The sequence below is a fragment of the Momordica charantia genome (assembly GCF_013281855.1).
Source record: "Momordica charantia cultivar OHB3-1 chromosome 5 unlocalized genomic scaffold, Mcharantia_2.0 BLBB01000005.1, whole genome shotgun sequence".
Classification (NCBI taxonomy): Eukaryota; Viridiplantae; Streptophyta; class Magnoliopsida; order Cucurbitales; family Cucurbitaceae; genus Momordica; species Momordica charantia.
In genome coordinates this window covers 6,766,913-6,786,616 of record NW_028275163.1, presented here as the reverse complement: position 1 = coordinate 6,786,616, position 19,704 = coordinate 6,766,913, and the positions used below count along the sequence as shown (strand labels likewise).

The following is a 19,704-nucleotide window of genomic DNA, read 5'->3' as shown; positions in this document are numbered from 1 at the left end:
GCATGTCAGTGTTTGACACATATCCAATATGAACATTTGGTCAAAAACAAATCGTCGAGCAAAATCGTACCATTATTTCTTGTATTTTGTTTTTATACCATGATTTAGTTCTTATACATTCATGAATATGACAATCTAAGTTTGAGTTGCATTTTTATTGAAAATTTTATGGAGTAGCAAAAAAAAAAAAAGCATAATTTTGATCATATATGGCAAAAATAGCCAATTTAGAAAAAATCAATAGGTAAATTTAATGACCATCAATTAAAAAAAAAACATAAATGGATTTTTACTATCAAAATTCCTCTTTTATGTTGACTTTATGTATAGGTTGGAGTATGATCAAGCTTTTAACCAAAATAATAATAATAATAATAATAATTTTTAAGACTTAATTATATACAAAGACTAAGAAAACCAAAATGTTATCAGACAAAGTATAGAGACAAAGTTTTTCAACTTTCTGCAATTATAAACCTTCAATATTTCCAAAGACGTAAAGTTTCTGAACCATTCAGGCAGAGCTTCAACGCCATCGAAATGCGAAATCTGCAGTGACCTTAGATTAGTAAGGTGCTCAAGTTGCTGAGGAAGTTGCATTGCAGCAGTTCCTCCTAAGTCAGCTAACACAAGTTTTTCAAGTGAACCCAGGTGTGCGAGTGGACTCCAATCATAGCCTTGCAAGTACCCATGAACATTCAAGCTTTTCAAGTTAGGGACCTGGGCTAGCCCCTCTGGCAACTTTTGGAACTCTGTTATGCTTAAAGAAGACAAGTTATGCATGTTTTGCAGGCTTGGGACAGAATTCAAATTAGAACAGTTGCTTAACCACATGTTTTTTAGGGAGCTGCAGAATTCTAATCCATTCGGTAGTTCTATCAAGTTTTCGCATCCCAAAATCTTTAGAGATCGAAGCTTTGCTGAACCCAGCCTCTCCTTGTCATGAGATGCAAAAAAGTTTGGAATACTCTTTAATCTCAGACAACAAACAATGCTCAAGCTTTCAAGATGTGGAAATATTGTGCCATTTGATACCGATTTTATCTCTTCCCAATGCTCTAGACTGCTCATTTCAGAAATATGAAATGTTTTCAATTTTGGGAATAAAGTCCTCGCATTGCGGTAATTCCCATAAAATTCTTCTCCGATACTTCTTACACTATGTAAGCAATGGATTTCAAGTACTTCAAGCTTGGATAACTGTCCGAGCATTGGTAAAGTTTCACATCTTTCACAATCGTGTAAATATATCTCGACTAAATTTTCAACAAAAATACCATTAGGCAGAAGTTCTCCAGAAAAGTTGCGAATTCTCAAAACTTGAAGATTTTTGTGTGGTTGAAGTCCTTCTAACACATCAAAATCATTATAATTACTTCCTTCTCGTTCACCTATCAAACTCCATTGAAAACGTAGATACGAAATATTCTCTTTCTCCACCAAATTAGCAGCCATGGCTTCCTTTTTACTTCTAACTCGCTCAAGACAAAAAAGGTTTAATCCACCTTTAAGATTTTTAAAAGGTCCAAGCTCTTCTATCTTACATCTCTCGTCAAACCCGACTACAAAACTGGACAGCATTTGAAGTTGAATCAACTGTCTCAAATGTTGCGGCATTTGCTTAGCATCAAAAGGATCAATGGCAAATTCTAAATGTCTTAAACTAACCAACTTTCTCACATTTTTTGGAAGGTCATTAAAAAATCTTCCAAGCTTCAAGGTTTGCAAATTATAAAGCAAAACAATAGATTCTGGGAGCTCCCTTATTGTAGTATGGGAAATGTCAAGATATCTCAAATGCTTCAATTTTGCAATTGAATCCGGTAATTTACATATAAACCATGAATGTGCAATTAAAACGCGCAAGTAGACAAAGTTCGGGACCTTATCGTGTAACACATGACTATCTAATGCCAACACGTGTAACTTTCTAGCACCATTTTCACTACAATCAAGTGTTCTTACTCTATGACCAATTGAATAATCTTCGCCTCTCCAAGGTTTTCCATCCAATGAATCTAAAAGATTCGATTTCAATTTTTGAGCATTTGAAATAACACATGCAACATCATATATAAGATCGTGCATCTTACAACTTATAACCCTCCCTCTACTATTCTTGACAACATCTTGAAACAAGGAGCGAGACAACAAAACATTGAAGTACTTGTCTCCAACATCCTCCATCGTTACATTACGTTCCTCTGGTGATTGAATAAACCCTTGTGTTATCCACATTTGAATAAGTGCTTGTTTTCTAAACTCAAAGTCTCGAGGAAAATTTGAACAATAGGCAAAACATTGTTTCAACAAGGACGATGGTAGGCGATCCACACTTAACTTTATTGTGGACAAAACATGATTTTCACCTTCCAATGTAACTCTCGTTAGATGTTCCAAAGTTGACTGCAATCGCTCACGATTCTTGTCAAATTTCACTGTTCCTCCAAACACTTTTACAACCAATGGTATGCCACCAAATCTTTTAACGAGCTCTCCCTTAACAATATCCAACTCTTGAATATCTAGTGATTCATTTCCAAATACATAACTCTTGAACAAGGACCAACAATGATCATTAGATAATTTTTTCAAATGATGTCTAGGATCTGTCTCCATGATTTCTGCAACTTTATCACTCCTAGTAGTGACAACAACAGCATTTCCAGATCTCTGAGAAATCTTTAACAAACACGCCTTCAACTCATTCCACAAGCTAAGATTCTCATTCCAAACATCATCGAGCACTAGAAAACATATTTTATCATTCAAAAGTTTTTGGAGCTCTTGAAGTAAGGCTTCTTTACTATCTAGACCACCAAAATTGGGATTTAGAGTTTCCAAAATTACTCTTAAGATCTTCTTGATAACAAAAGGTTCAGACACACACACCCATATAGTTCTATCGAAATTCCCCTTTATGAGTTCATGATTGAATACCACCTTCATCAGAGCCGTTTTCCCTAATCCACCCATACCAACAATAGGCAAAACAGACAGAGCATCCCGATGGCTAAAATCAATCAACCTATTCACTATCTCCGAAACTTCAATTTCCCTCCCAATAACTCCAAACTCATCAAGAAACGAGTCCGTCTCTTGAATCTGGCTCTTAAGTATATGTCAATTACTGCTGAGCTATGCTCGCTTTGACTTGAAATGTGTGAGATTAAACCTTTAACTTTGAGGGAAGAAATACATATCAATTATTACTAACACTAACATGCTAAGTGCACTTCTTATTTATTATACTATGAAAAATTATGGGGCAACTTGAGATATGGCAAAAAAAGTTAGGAAAATAAGCAAAATAGCAACAAGGTTTGAGTTTTTCAAATATAACATTTTTTTTTGGAAAAAAACGGAGGCCCACGTTCTAAATTACAAGTATACCCTGCATGCCCGAACCAACAATAAATTACTTCTGATTGACTTTTGATATACTGATGATTGACAGATATACTCTTGATATATATGTGATATATGTTTGATATACATATGGTATGAAATTGATTTACTTATGATATAACTATGATATCTACTACTATAGGTGACATATAATTGATTGACTTCTGATATACTATTGATTTACTTATGATATAACTATGATTGACAGATATACTCCTGATATATATATGATATATGTTTGATATACATATGATATGAAATTGATTTACTTCTGATATAATTATGATATCTACTACTATAGGTGATATAGAATTGATTGACTTCTGATATACTATTGATTTACTTCTGATATAACTATAATTGACATATATACTCTTGATATATATGTGATATACGTTTGATATACGTATAAAATTGATTTACTTTTGATATAACTATGATATCTACCAATTATTTTGAACATATTAATTACCTCTAATATGTTTTCTGATATACTACTAATATATGAAATAAATTTTTTTTTTCAGATAAAAGGAATGGTACAAATACGAAAAGATGAAATAAAAAAACATCGTCGAAAATGTTGATGTCGTTCGTCCCAAAAGACAACATAAGTCAATGCCAAAAGTGTTAGTCTATGGAAAAACGAAAAGCTTCAAAGATATTATCTCTGAAGACACGACAATCACCAATAACGAAGATTGATGTCCCAAGCTTTTACCTAAAGATTATACAAGAATGAAACTTACGCTTTTCTAGACTGTTGGAATTTATGCTTCTGGAATTTATCCTTCTTCTTTTATAGAATTTTAAGAATGACATTGTTAGTCTACTTTTTGTTTATGCTACTGGTTCGTTTTGATGTTTAAACCTTTAAATTTTTGGTTGAAGGACTTTGCTGTTGATTTGATGTTGATATTAATACCCAAGAACGATGTTTAAACCTTTTAAGAATGACATTGTTGTTGTTTTCGTTTTGATATTTAAAACTTTAAATAAAACTTAATTGTACTACTGATATATATATGATGTATACTTGATATATTAGTGTTATATTATTGATATACAGAAAAACCCTAAGTTTCTATTTACCCCTGATTTCTAATTGATTGCTCATTCATCTCATTCCCTTCGATTTCTCATTCACAGTAATTCACATTCCTTTCAAGTTTTCTTTCTCATTTTCAGTAAGTATCAAATTTTTTTTTCATTTTCCATGCATGCCAATACCTACTGATTTCTAATTGATAAAAAAATACAAGATAAATGGTTAAAGCAGGTAAAATAATTATTTTCTATTATACAACTGATATAAAACTGATTGACTTCTGATATACTATTGATTTCCTTATGATATACTAATGTTGTCAGATATACTCCTGATATATATGTGATATATGTTTGATATATAATAACGAAAAGAAATTGGAAAAGTTTACGCGCGATAACTGAAAAAGGTAATTTGGGAATACTGAAAATTTTAAATTCAAGATTTTAAAAAAAATGCTATATCTGAAAATATAAAAAAACATGCTATTTTGTTAAATATAGAAAACTTATATCTTACCCCTTACAAATCTCATAAATTAATGTAGGTTTTTTTTTAATACTTGATATTGGTACATTTTTAAGTTGGATATTATTAATAAAAATCGTGAAAGAAGATGATGTTTAGACGCCAACGTAAACATATTTTATCAATAATCGACATTCAGATCAAGAATTTGTAACTACCTCCCTCGAAAAACAACTACATTTGAAATGTCAAGAAAAATATGAAAAAGAATACGGAGGTTAAGGAAACCTTTTGACTCTGAATAGTCAACGTTTCGTAAATGCCAAGAATGATGAGTATAAAATGTAAAAAGGAATTATTAAATGGAGGTGGGAGACGAGAGCCCCGTTTCCGAAAACTCATCCCAATCTTCGTTCTGAGTTGCTGCCGTGAGGGAGAGAGAGAAGTTGCCGCATAAGTTTGGTGTTCCAGAAAAGGGCATTTGGCAATTGGTATCGACGAGGCGATTTACGTTTGGGAATTTCAGCAAAGGTTGGGTTGCTTATACTTCTTTTATCTCTGTTTAAGATTGCTGTTCTTGCTGGATAGAAACAGATCTCTTTATGTTTCTTGTGTTCTTGGTATGTTGTTTGTAATTTGTTTGAGTTCCTTTTCTCTTAATGACATATTTCATCTACATACAAGTAGGGTAGATTTTAAGACTCAACCACTATAAATTCATCGGGCATGCTGTTTGTTTCTCTACTTTTTGATTCTGTCCTGCAAGATTAATTAGGATAAATCGATCTAAATTTACAATGGCAAAGATAGAGAATTAACACCAAAGTTTATACTGGTTCGTCCCAAACTTAGGACTAATAATGAAAAGATTACAACGAGATCTCTCTACAAAGCTCTCTAGGTACTACAATAATCTAATGGCTACTTGAGAGAACTACAATAATGGTTGTCTGGAATCTCTTTGCTGTATACCTCTTTTACGCCCTAAAGAAGAATTATTGGTGCGCTCTTCTCTCTCATTTCTCCTTAGGTTCTGTTGGCAACTCACACAATAGCACTCAAAATCAGAAGGCACCTCAAATCGTAGTGCCACGATGCCCTAGGAAAGCATTGCGGCACCGAAGTATAGTGCCTAGGCGCTGTCTTCTCGAATTCTTGGCTTGGTCATGTACTGCAGCACTCCTTTGCTCTTTCTCCATTTCCTTTAATCTGTCGCCTTACAAGTCTGTTTTATGATTTGGACTCCACAAGACCCATCTTCTTATACTTGCAAGCATGGAAAAGTTACAATTTATTTTCTCTCTTTCTTTTTTTTTTTTTCAAATAAAAGCTATCAGTAAAAATGGGTAAGGATTTCGCGTAGAAACTGGATGCTCCCATTGGAAGTTTTCACCGGCACAAAACCACCATTGCCAAGTCCAAGCTGTGAACATCCATAAACTCGCAGACTATTCAATCTGAGGAGATTTGACATGGCTTCTTGGGAAGGCAAGTACTTTAAATTTCTGCAATTGTAAAGCTTCAACGTTTCCAACGATGTAAAGTTCTCAAACCATTCTGGTAGAGTTTCAACATCATCAAAATGTGAAATATGCAATGATCTTAAAGTAGTGAGGTGCTCAAGTTGCTGAGGAAGCTGTGCTGCTGCTGCACCACTACTTCTCGAGTTAGCCAATACAAGATTTTCAAGTGATTTGAGATGGACGAGAGGGCTCCAATCATAAACTTGCAATTCCCCATGAACACTCAATTCTTTCAAGTTAAAGAGGCTGGCAACCCCATCTGGAAACTGTTTAAAATCTCCTATGCTTAAACAGGACAATCTATCCATATGTTGCAAATTTGGAGGAGAATTCAGATGATAACAATTGCTCATCCACAGGTTTTCAAGGGAGCTGCTGCAGAGTTGTAACCCATCAGTGAGTTTCGTCAAATTTTCACACCCCAAAATCTTTAAAGATCGAAGTTTCGCATTTCTTTGAAAGCTTGGAAATGAGCTCTTGCAGCAAGATGCAAAAAAGTTTGGAATATTCATTAACTTCAGACAACAAACAATGCTCAGGCTTTCAAGTTGAGGAAAAATTGCACCATTTGGTATTGCTGTTATTTCTTCCCAAAGCTCTAACCTATTCATTTCAGAAACATGAAATGTTTTCAGTTTGGGGAATAAAGTCCTGTTGTTGCGGTAATTCCCATAGAATTCATCCCCAATACTTGTTACACTATGTAAGTAACGAATTTCAAGTACCTCGAGATTTGGTAACTGCCCAAGCATTGGCAATGTTACACATCTTTCGCAGTCGTGAAGATACATCTCGACCAAGTTTTCGACAAAAATACTACTTGGCAAAACATCTCCTCCAAAGTTATGAATTCTCAACACTTGAAGATTTTCATGTGGTTGAAGTCCCTCCAACACCTCCAAATCAGCGAAATTGTATCCTTCTGATCTTTCACATCTCAAACTCCATTGAAGATAGAGTTCAGATATATTATCCTTTTCCACCAAATTTGCAGCAATGGCTTCCTTTTTACTTCTGACTCGCTCAAGACATGAAAGATGCAGTTTACTTTTAAGGTTTTTCAAAGGTCCAAGTTCCTCTATCTTACATCCCTTGTCAAACCCGACGATAAAATTGGACAACGTTTGAAGTTGAATCAATTGTCCAAGATGTCGAGGCATTTGCTTAGAATCATAAGGATAGGTGAAAAATTCTAAGTGTCTTAAACTAATCAACTTTCCCAAACTTTTTGGAAGGTCTATACAAAATTTTCCAAGCTTCAACGTTTGCAAATTGTAAAGTAAAACAACAGATTCTGGGAGCTCAGTTATCAAAGAATATGAAATGTCAAGATACCTCAAATGCTTTTAACTTAGCAATTGAATCTGGTAACGTATGTATAAACCATGAATGTGCAATTAAAACACGCAAGTAAATGAAGTCTTTGATCTTATTGTGAAACACATGACTGTTAGATGTCAAGATGTGCAGCATTTTAACATCATTCTCACTAGAGTCAAGTGTTCTTATTGTATGGCCAATAGGAAAATCTTCACTTCTCCAAGGTTTTTTATCCAGTAAATCAAAAACATCCCATTTCAATTTTTGAGAATTTGAAATAGCACACGCAACATCATGTATAAGATCGTGCATCTTACAACAAATAATTGTTCCTCTTTTGACAACATCTTGAAACAAAGAGCGAGACAACAAAATGTTGAAGTATTTGTCTCTAATATCCTCCATTGTTAGGTTGTTTCCTTTTAGTGGTTGAATAAACCCTTGTGCTATCCACATTTGAATAAGTGTTTCTTTCCTGAACTCAAAGTCTTGGGGAAAATTTGAATAATAGGCAAAACATTGTTTCAACGATGATGATGGTAGACGATCCACACTTAATTTTATTGTGGATAAAACAAGATTTTCATTTTGCAATGGACTTTTTATGAGATTTTCCAAAGTCGACTTTAATCTCTCACGATTCTTGTCTAACTTCATCGTTCCTCCTAACACTTTTACAACCAATGGTATGCCACCAAATCTTTTAACAAGCTCTCTCCGAACAATATCCAACTCTGGAATTATCATCAATTCATTTCCAAATGCACATCTCTCAAATAAGGACCAACAATCATCATTTGATAATTTTCTCAAATAATGCCTAGGTGTGTCTCCATAATTCTTGCAACCTCATCACTCCTAGTAGTCACGAAAATAACGTTTCCAAATCTTTTAGTAACCTTCAACAAACAAGCCTTTAACTCATTCCATAGACTAATACTCTCATTCCAAACATCATCCAACACGAGAAAATATTTGTTGTCATGCAACAATTTTTGGATCTCTTGAAGTAAAGCTTCCTTACTTTTCAAGCCACCAGAATTGGGATTAAGAGTCTCCAAGATTGCTCTTAAAATGTTGTTGATAACAAAAGGTTCAGACACACACACCCATATAGTTTTATCGAAATTTGCGGTTATCACTTTATGATTGAAGATTACCCAAGCCAAAGCTGTTTTCCCTAACCCACCCATACCAACAATGGGTAGAACAGACAAAGTTTCTTCATTGCTAAGGTCAATCAACTTGTTCACCATCTCTGCAACTTCCCGTTCCCTTCCAATAACTCCAATCTCATCCAAAAAAGAGTCTGTTTCTTGAATCTGGGTGAGATCAGACTCAGTTTCTTTGGATGATAATGTTACAGCAACAAGTCCCACAGCACTCGCCGCACAATAATGCTCTTGCAACATTTCAGCGATGGCCTTGATTTTTTTTCCATCTTGAGACGAAAAACAAGAGGATTTTTGGAGGATGAAGCAAAAAAATTACTTACCATCACATGTTTTCCAGTCTCCACCTTTCGTCGAAGATGTTCATAAACGAGGTCGTCGAGTAGAACATCGGCTTCGAAAACGATATCTTCAAGCCTCTCCACCCACAGCTTCAAGGCATGATGCTCTGCTTCTGCTTTTATTCTGTCGACATCTCGTAGAATGGCTTCCACCATCACTAAAGAGTCCTTCGGCTTTGAGAGATCCTTGTTGAAACCCCATGCCACGCCTATTTGCTCTGCTGCCAGCTTCACTGTCTTCTTCAAGGTTTCCTGTACAGCGAAAGTCCACAGGAATTCCGCCATTGTTTTTCTTCTGATCAGAAGGTCTGAATTTCAGAGCTTTTTTCTGCAACAGATTTATCAACGTGTTCGTACAGAGTGTGCCGTGGGTGCATATAAAATTCCAATGTCCTCTGACGTTTTCGTCCATATTGGAATATTGTATTCATTACTACTCTTGTTTTTCAAATCTGACAAACTGTGGAAATGAGTAATTTATCCTCTACAATTTGTTCACTGTTTGTATTTGCCATCTCTATCTCCGGCCCTATGTCTCTATCTTTTCCAATTGGTTGACAAAAATAAACAGTTTATTTTCATAGGTCTTTATATTTTTATGTGAAAAAGTACCAATTGTTCGCTCCTTACTCACCTGCTACAATCGATTTTACTAGCAAATTTGTTTCCATCCATGGTCTAATAAGGAGTTGACACAAAATTGGGAGAGAACCTCTTGTTTACAAAGAATTGCAGAGAATGGAAATACAAAATAAATAAACTTATATTTGTATAAATATTAATGTAGGTAAGTGTTCAAACAGGAGAAACTCGAAATAAATGAAAGCTTATATTTATACTAATGTATAATGTAGGTAATTGTTACAATCTTTTACATATAATGCTCAATTCTTTAGTTTGATAAATAAATCAATAATCAATCTTTGCGGGTTCAACCCCACTTCCTACTACTACAATCTGAAATCATTTTTTTTTTTTTAGGAATTATTATTTGTTGGATTTGACACCTATCACTGAGCTCGAGGACTCGCCATTGCTAATCCGAGATCTTGCTAAAGGTAAGGCCCGTTCTCCCTTCTTCAATAGTTGTTCCACAGCAAAAGTCTAGGAATTCAGCCATGTTTGTGCTCTTACTTCACCAAAGAATTTCAATGGATAAAATGAAGAGGATCCAAAACCCCACAAGAAATTAGGTGGGTAGAAAAAAGCAGCATTAATTGTGGGTCTAAGAAGAAGAGCAAGTTGGTGCCTTTCTACATCACCAATTAATCTTTGTTGGACTTTCAGGCACCCACACAGCTACACTTTCGTGCGTATGTGAGGGCTCTAGTTGCACATATTACATTTTCTAATTTTTATGTTTGATTACCAGTTCCACATTTGTTGAAAAAAAAAACTCTAAATGATTTTTTTTAATTTCTTACTTTTAAATTAAACCTATAAGACGTTTATTTATTTGTTAACATATTTTTTAGAACTATTATTTTTTAGGCTAAATTATAAAAAAAAAATACAAATATCCATTAGTATTTTGATTGAAAAATTGACGTGGCAGAATCTAAAACGACACGTAAATTAACAAGGAAACTTCCTCCACATTTCTTCTCTTGTAAAACTTAATTTTACCCTAACATTAGTTACTCAATTTTACCCTCGTGTCATTTTAAAAATGATAGCTCCTTTCACATCTTCTCTCTTTTCGAACTTAATTTATGCAAGCTTCTACATTAATTATCATGTATTTTCAAATTCTGTCACATTAACATTCAGTTCTGTTTCATTTTGGTTTCTAAATTTTTAAAATATTAATTTTAATCTTAAACCTTTCTCTTTTTTATTATTTTTTTTTTTAAGAAAAACCAGCATACTCACATTAACACTACACCTTCGAAGCCATGTGATTAATTTTTTAAAATCGAAATAGAAGTAAGAATCAAAATGGTTACTAATTTTTTTAAAGTTAAAGAAGTAAAACAGAAGTTATGATTATTTTTTTAATTTTTGAACTAAAATTTGAAAATTTTCTAATAAGAATGGATATAAAAAAGATGTTTGAAATTAGATTAGATTTCGAAAAAAAAAAATGCAAGTAAAATAAACATGAATTATTATAAAAATAGAAAACAAAGGACGTGTTGCATACTTTTCAAACTTCAATTCTTGTGCTAAATCTTTCACAAAAGTCCACATTTTAGTCTCTATAGTCAAGAAGATATGACCCCAGACAATAAAGGATGTTGGATATGATTTTTGTATGCGCCATTTTTCTGTGGACTGGACACAGAAATCCTAAAAAAATGGACCTCCTTCACCTCAACGACTGTGAACATCTTGGAGAATCTCAAAACAGAAACATGGCGGAATTCCTGTGGACTTTTGCTGTACAGGAAGTTTTGAAGAAGACTGTGAGGCTGGCAGCAGAGCAAATAGGCATGGCATGGGGTTTCAACAAGGAGCTCTCAAAGCTGAGGGACTCTTTAGTGATGGTGGAAGCCATTCTACGAGATGTCGACAGAATAAAAGCAGAACCAGAGCATCATGCCCTGAAGCTATGGGTGGAGAAGCTTCAAGATATTGTTTTCGAAGCCGACGTTTTACTCGACGACATCGCTTATGAAGATCTTCGGCGAAAGGTGGAAACTGGAAAAGTGCAGGTGATGGTAAGTAACTGTTTCGCTTCATCCTCCAAAAACCCTATTATTTTTCGTCTCAAGATGGCAAGAAAAATCAAGGTTATTGCTAAAATGTTAGACCGGCATTATTATAGGGCCAGTGCTGTGGGACTTGTTGCTAGAACATCTAAAGAAACTGAACCTGATCTTAGCCAAATTCAAGAGACTGACTCGTTTTTGGATGAGATTGGAGTTATTGGGAGGGAAAGTGAAGTATCTGAGATAGTGAATAAGTTGATTGAACTTAGCAATCAGGAAGCTTTATCTATTTTACCGATTGTTGGTATGCCTGGACTGGGGAAAACATCTTTGGCCAAGGTAATCTTCAACCATGGATTGATAAAGGCAAATTTTGATGAAATTATATGGGTGTGTGTGTCTGAACCTTTCGTTATCAACAAAATTTTAAGATCAGTCTTGGAAACCCTTAATCCCAATTCTGGTGGCTTGGAGAGTAAGGAAGCCATACTTCAAGAGCTCCAAAAATTGTTGAACGCCAAAAAGTATTTTCTCGTGTTTGATGATGTTTGGAACGAGAATCCTGACCTATGGAGTGAGCTAAGGGCTTGTTTGCTAAAGATCACTCAAGAATCAGGGAATGTTCTTGTTGTGACGACAAGGAGTGAAGAAGTTGCAAAAATAATGGAGACACACCACAGACATCATTTGAGAAAGTTATCGAACAACCAATGTTGGTCTTTATTTGAAAAATGTGCATTTGGAAATGAATTGCCAATAATTCCAAAAATGGATGTAGTTAAAGAAGAGCTTATTAAAAAATTTGGTGGCATACCATTAGTTGTAAAAGTGTTGGGAGGAATTGTGAAACTAGAGAAGAATCCTGAGGGATTGCAGTCGACTTTGGAAAATATAATGAGAATTCCGTTACAAGATAAAAGTCATGTTTTATCCACAATAAAATTAAGTGTGGATCGCCTACCATCACCTTCATTGAAACAATGTTTTGCCTATTGTTCAAAATTTCCACCAGACTTTCTATTCGTAAAAGAAACACTTATCCAAATGTGGATAGCACGAGGGTTTATTCAACTTTCCAATGGAAGCAATTTAATGATGGAGGATATTGGAGAGAAGTACTTCAATATTTTGTTGTCTCGCTCCTTGTTTCAAGATGTTGTCAAGGATAATAGAGGGAGAATTATCCATTGTAAGATGCACGATCTTATACATGATGTCGCATGTGCTATTTCAAATGCTCAATCATTGCAATTGGATCTTTTAATTGATGGAAAACGTCAGAGGGACAAAGCTGTTCTTTCAATCGGTCATAGAATAAGAACACTTTATTGTAGTGAAAATGGTGTTGGAAAGTTTCATAGTCATGTGTTTCACAATAGGATCACCAGCTTCATCTACTTGCGTGTTTTAATTGTTCATTCATGGTTTATACGTAAACTATCAGATTCAATCGTGAAATTGAAGCATTTGAGGTATCTTGATATTTCACACTCTTTAATAAGGGAGCTCCCAAAATCTATTGTTTTGCTTTATAATTTGCAGACATTGAAGCTTGGAAGTGATACTGTAGACCTTCCTAAAAATTTAAGAAAATTGGTGAATTTAAGGCATTTAGAATTTCCCATTAACCCTTCAAATCAAACCAAGCAAATGCCTCGACATTTGAGTCGATTGATTCAACTTCAAACGCTTTCTAGTTTTGTAGTTGGGTTTGATGAAGGATGTAAGATAGAGGAGCTTGGACCTTTGAAAAACCTTAGAGGTGAATTAAGCCTCTTTTGTCTTGAACGAGTAAAAAGTAGAGAGGAGGCCATGGCTGCAAATTTGGCTGAGAAGGAAAATATTTCTGATCTGTATTTACAATGGGGGTTGAGATCATGTGAAAGAGAAGACTGCCATTACAATGATATGAATGTGTTGGAAGGGCTTCAACCACACAGAAATCTTCAAGTCTTGAAAATTCAGAACTTTGCAGGTGAACTTCTGCCCAATTGTATTTTCGTGGAAAAGCTTGTTGAGATATATCTACACGATTGCAAAAGATGTGAAACATTACCAATGCTCGGGCAGTTATCCAAGCTCGAGGTACTTCGCATTCGTTGCCTACACAGCGTAAAAAGTATTGGACATGAATTTTATGGGAATTACCGCCATGAGATGACTTTATTCCCCAAACTGAAGACATTTCATATTTTTCAAATGAACAATCTAGAGCATTGGGAAGAAATAGAAACTGTACCAAATGGCACAATTTTTCCTTATCTCGAAAGCTTGAAGATTGTCTGTTGTTTGAAATTAAGGAATGTTCCAAACTTTTTTGCATCTGACAGTGAAGAAGGTCCTGCAAAGCTTCTATCTCTAACCATTCATGAATGTGAAAATTTGACAAAACTACCAAATGGAATAGAATTCTGCAGCTCCCTCGAAAACATATGCATAAGCAAGTGTCCTAATCTTAATTCCCCTCCAAATTTACAAAATATGCCTAAATTATCTTCTTTGACCATAAGAAATTGCATTCCAAAGTTGCTAGAAGGGCTGCCCTGCATCTGTAACTTGAAAACATTGAGAATTCAGGGGAAATGGCAAGAGTATGATTGGAGTCCGATGATACAGCTCAGTTCACTTGAAAATCTTGAGTTGCTTGAAATGGGAAGTTGCACGCAAATTCCTCAGCAACTTCAGCACCTCACTACTTTAAGATCATTGTATATTGGACGTTGTGATAGTATTGAAACTTTGCCAGAATGGTTGGGAAACCTTACATCGTTGGAAAAGTTGAATCTTTTCGGTTGCAGAAATTTGAAAAACTTGCCTTCCAAAGAAGCCATGTCAAATCTCACCAGATTAAATCGTTTGGAAGTTCATGGATGTTCGCAGATTGAACTTGGGGAAGGGGGCTTTGAGCGGGCCAAAGTTTCCCATGTCCCTCACATCGATTTTGTACCTCACATCAGTATTTAACGTTTTTAATTTTATTCATTTGTTGAAAACAGTGTAGAAATAAGATATGAATGAATAATTATGGATGACATAAATACTGTTTGAAAAAACATGTAGTTTCTATATATATGAGTTGGGTTAAGAGGCTGAGGCTACAGCACTTGGGCATTCCGGCACTACGAACCCAAAAGCGCTGCAAAATTTTAACTGCAGAAAGAAGCTGCAGCGCATCGGTGGTGTCCCTTGACTTCGAGGCGCTCCGAATCCAAATCTTCTCGAAATTTTGATTTCGAAACCTTTTTCGGTTTGGAATTAAGGCTTTCTATAAATAGGTGGTTTCAGGCAAGAATTTGAGTGACAAGCATTCTAGGAGAATTGAGTGGGGGTTGGCAGTGCGTGAGTAGAGACTATAAATTGTTGTAAACAAGTGAATTGAGTAGCGTTTGACAGTGTGTGAGTAGAGGCTGTTGTAAACAGTCTTGTCTTGTGAGTTTAGTGACGGTTTTGATTGTGTAATCCTACATAGTCCCAATATTGAAACAAAATCCTATGGGGTTTAAGTTTTTCTACACCTATATTTTTTTCATTTTTATTATGTCCCGTTGGAGGAGACAATTAAAGAGTCTTCTTAAAAGAACTTGTTAGAACAAGAGATTTGGATGAAAATAAATTTATTGTGCCGAAGAACCACTACTTTGAAGGCAAATTTAACACGACAACGATGCTAAATCGTATGTACGTCGGTTGGTCTCAAGGTTAACACAACATCCAACTCGGATGTGCACTCGTCAGAACGGATTGAAATAAAAAAAAACTAGCTCAAAATTTTGTAAAGAACCGAGAGAGGAGGAAAAAAAATATTAGAAAACATGTAGACATGACCTTTTGTAATTCTATCTCACGTTCCTTCCAAACAAAAAGTCACAGGGTGAGAAGCAAACTGTTATAATATAAATTAAATGTCATCGATTGACTAAATTAATTTATAACCATTACAACAGTTATAAATTAATGTCACGAAAACGTCTCCAAGGGATAGCTTGGGTGGCTTGGGGCCTCAAGAAATATTCTTGAGGTCTTCATGGAACGCAACTCCACTAAGCAAATGACCCGTATGTAACCAGTATGGGAACATTGCACATACCCCGAGATATAAGGGCATAAAGGCCAAAGGGCAGCCCGACCCCTAGGTTATCAAAAAAAAAATTTAATGTCACGAAAAAAATATTTAATTATAAAATAACGGTCATTAAATAATAATAAACGTAGTCTTGAAAAAATCAATTTTCTTTGGAAATCATATTTTTCCTTAGTCATATTGGGTTAATTGGTCTATATTCTTTTTCCAACAAACCATACATAATTCTCGGGATTTTGAAAAATCCATGTAGAAGTGAGAACATTACCCATTCATAAAGAAAAGGTCCAATCTTTGTTTCGTAACCCCCATGGACCCATATCAAAGAAAACTGGGCCTTTGTACGCATCACGGTTTATGGAAGCAGACAAAGGCATTGACTTATCTCTTCCACAAAAATCCTCTGTGAGTTTGGATCTTAATTCTTTCCACAAAAAGTAAATTATGGCGGAATTGGTGTGGAGTTTTGCTGTGCAGGAAGTGTTGAAGAAGATAGTGAAGCTGGCAGCAGAGCAAATGAGTCTGGCATGGGGTTTCAAGAAGGAGCTCGCAAAGCTGAAGGACTCTCTACTCATGATGGAAACCATCCTACACGACCTTGACAGAATCAAGGCCGAGCATAAGGCCGTGAAGCTATGGGTGGAGAAGCTTGAAGATGTCGTCTTCGAAGCCGATGTTCTACTCGACAAGATTGCTTTCGAAGATCTTCGACGAAAGGTGGAAACTGGGAAAGAGGTGATGGTAAGTTATTTCGTTTCATCCTCCAAAAATCCTCTTGTTTTTCGCCTCAAGATGGCGAGTAAGATTAAGGGCATCGCTAAGGCCTTGCACGAGCACTATCGCGCTGCAAGTGCTGTGGGACTCGTTGCTATAACATCTAAAGAAACTGAATCTGATGATGATATTACTCAAATTCTAGAGACAGATTCATTTCTAGATGAGATTGGAGTTATTGGGAGGGAGATTGAAGTATGTGAGATAGTGAACAAATTGATTGATCCGAGCCATCATGAAGCTCTGTTTGTTCTACCAATTGTTGGCTTGGGTGGATTGGGAAAAACAGCTGTGGCAAAGGTAATCTTCAATCATGAAGTGATAAGGGAGAATTTTGATACAACTCTATGGGTTTATGTGTCTAAATCTTTTGTCATCAAGAAGATCTTAAGAGCAATTTTGGAAACTCTTAATGCTAATTCTTGTGGCTTCGATAGTAAGGAAGCCTTACTTCAAGAGCTCAAAAAATGGCTGAATGACAAAAGATATTTTCTCGTGCTCGATGATGTTTGGAATGAGAATCTTAATCTATGGAACGAGTTGAAGGCATGTTTGTTAAAGATTACAAAGAAATCTGGATGTGTTGTGGTTGTGACTACTAGGAGTGACGAAGTTGCGGAAATCACGGAGACGCAGTATTATTCTAGGCATTACTTGAGAAGATTATCAGATGACCATTGCTGGTCCTTGTTTGAGAAATGTGCATTTATAAATGAATGGCCAACCACTTTGAAGTTGGATGAGGTTCGGGAAGAACTTGTTGAAAAATTTAGTGGCATACCATTGGTTGTGAAAGCATTAGGAGGAATGGTGAAGATAGACAAGAATCGTGATGGATTGCAGTGCACGTTGGAAAATCTGATAAGAATTTTGTTGCAAGATGAAAATTATATATCTACGATAAAATTAGGTGTGGATCGCCTACCATTATCATTCTCGTTAAAACAATATAATAGCTCAAAATTTTCCCAAGACTTCAAATTCAAAAGAGAATAACGACAAGAATACTTTAACCAACCATCAGAGAGAAGAAATGCGACATTAGACACAAATACTTCAACATTTTGTTGTCCCACCCCTTGTTTCAAGATGTTGTCAAAAGATAAAGAGAGGAATACTTATATATTGTAAGGTGCACAATTTTGTATCTAACAATACATATTCAATTTTGGTAGGCCGTAAAATTAATAAGATCAACGCTGAATGATTGCATTAAAAATGGTCCTAGAAAAGTTCTAACATGTTAACATTTAATAGTCAATATATGTTTCTCACTAAGATCGTAAACTTTGTTTGTTTCACACTAAGATCACGAACTTTGTTTACTTATGCACAATTAAAAGATGCACATTCATTGTTGATATGTGACCCACCAGATTTAGTTGCTAAGTTGAAGTATTTGAAGTATCCAGTTACTCTTATTTTGGAGACTATCTTGAAATTATAAGTTTGCAAAAACATCAAGAAAGAAAATAGAAGTATTTATCATCAAGAAAGAAAAGAGAAGTATTCATACTCTTTTATCCTCTCCTATCATCATTGGCTCGAGGTATTTTCTCTGCCCCTTCTTACCCTGAAAAAGTAAGGGCACCTTGCGTCCTTGAACTAATAACCATCTTTCGGCAATGGATAGGGCTTCTCAAATAGATGTAGTGTTGTAGAAAAAGGAGCTTTTGTCTTCTTCCATTAGTACAAATCATCTCTTTCTAGCGGTTGAATAAACTCGCATATATTGGGATTATGGAACCAAATCGACATTGGAACAAGTCAGGATGAAGAGAGGGATGAAAAAGGTGTTCTACTTCAGGACCATTTGGCAAATGGGCAGTGCCGAGACACTGTACATAAGCGTCTCGACACTACGAAAATTAAAAGCAAAAAGAACGAGGCGTGCAGATGTTAGTCTTCGCTACAAAACTCGTAACATTGAGACGCCAAGGGTAGCATCTCAACGCCACGACAACTTTTCTTTAAATAAGTTCGTTTTCTTTAGGTTTTTTAATGTATGTTGTTGCATACATTGAGGGCAGTTATGAACAGTAGTTGGTGCTTTATGTCAGAGGCATGGCAGCAATGTTTGACCGAGTTTCAGAGGTGAGATCTCGAGGTTGTAGAGCGAAGTTGGCAACCTATTTCTCGTAGGTATTTGGTGAGGTTTTCATATATTCCTATCTCCTAAAGATTATGTTGTTGTAGTTTCTAGAAGGTAGGTAGCTGAATGCCTACAAAAAGACACTAGTCAGACCAAAAGAAAAGAGTCAATAAAATAGTAAATGCCTACCTGGAATCCTGAATTCAATCGGGATATCAAAAATACCTCCCCTAGTGGAAAGCCAATCTCCACAGACGGCACCAACAGTTGATGCAATTTTTGGGAACTCGGGTCGAGCGAACCAAGTAACCCAGGGAATTGATCGTCGAATTTTTTGATAAAGATTTGATTTGGAAATTTGGAAAACCTTCGATCTGCAATAAGACAAAAATAAGAAAATAAACACCGGTGTGGTGTCGCCCGACAACAATTCGATGCTTAAGTCAGTTGATGAGCTTTAAGCGGGGAAGAGAGGAAATGAGCAAATCTCGAGTGAATTGCTTGAGAGAGAATGACATACCTTCCTTCAAGGAAGTTTGTCAAACCAATTGCTGCTCTATAATTAGCTCTATAATGAGACCAATAGATGCACAAAAGCGTCGGTGGGTCCCTTGCGTCCAATATCTGCACTATGGTGACGGCTTCATTGGCGGCGGTCAAAGAAAGTGGTTGAAAAGGGAGTGCGACCAATGAGCCGCACAAAATCAGGGCCCACCACCACGAGGCGGCGGGCACGCCAAACTTTCACCCTCCCAGCCTTTCATTGTGCGGCTGGGGGGGAGGTGCCGCACATGCCACGCATTGTGCAACCAGCACACTTTATGTG

The 19,704-nt window shown here is 35.8% G+C and overlaps 3 protein-coding genes across 3 annotated transcripts; 2 read left to right on the top strand and 1 right to left on the bottom strand.

The window, feature by feature from the left end:
• Window positions 1-408: 408 nt before the first annotated feature.
• Window positions 409-9,767, bottom strand: LOC111014667 (uncharacterized). The gene is given in 5 exon segments (XM_022289462.2): window positions 409-3,111; window positions 6,261-7,793; window positions 7,795-8,591; window positions 8,594-9,205; window positions 9,208-9,767. Coding segments are annotated over 5 exon segments (6,003 nt in total). The 5' UTR covers window positions 9,566-9,767.
• On the top strand, window positions 5,226-15,443 carry LOC111014729 (putative disease resistance protein RGA3). The gene is made up of 2 exons (XM_022289533.2): window positions 5,226-5,455; window positions 10,262-15,443. Exon 2 carries the CDS (start codon window positions 11,515-11,517, stop codon window positions 14,893-14,895), a length of 3,381 nt encoding a protein of 1,126 aa, XP_022145225.1. The 5' UTR covers window positions 5,226-5,455; window positions 10,262-11,514; the 3' UTR covers window positions 14,896-15,443.
• A 701-nt stretch (window positions 15,444-16,144) lies between these two features.
• On the top strand, window positions 16,145-17,952 carry LOC111014730 (putative disease resistance protein RGA3). The gene has a single exon (XM_022289534.2). The coding sequence runs from the start codon at window positions 16,457-16,459 to the stop codon at window positions 17,780-17,782; it is 1,326 nt and encodes a 441-aa protein (XP_022145226.1). The 5' UTR covers window positions 16,145-16,456; the 3' UTR covers window positions 17,783-17,952.
• The last annotated feature ends 1,752 nt before the right edge of the window (window positions 17,953-19,704 follow it).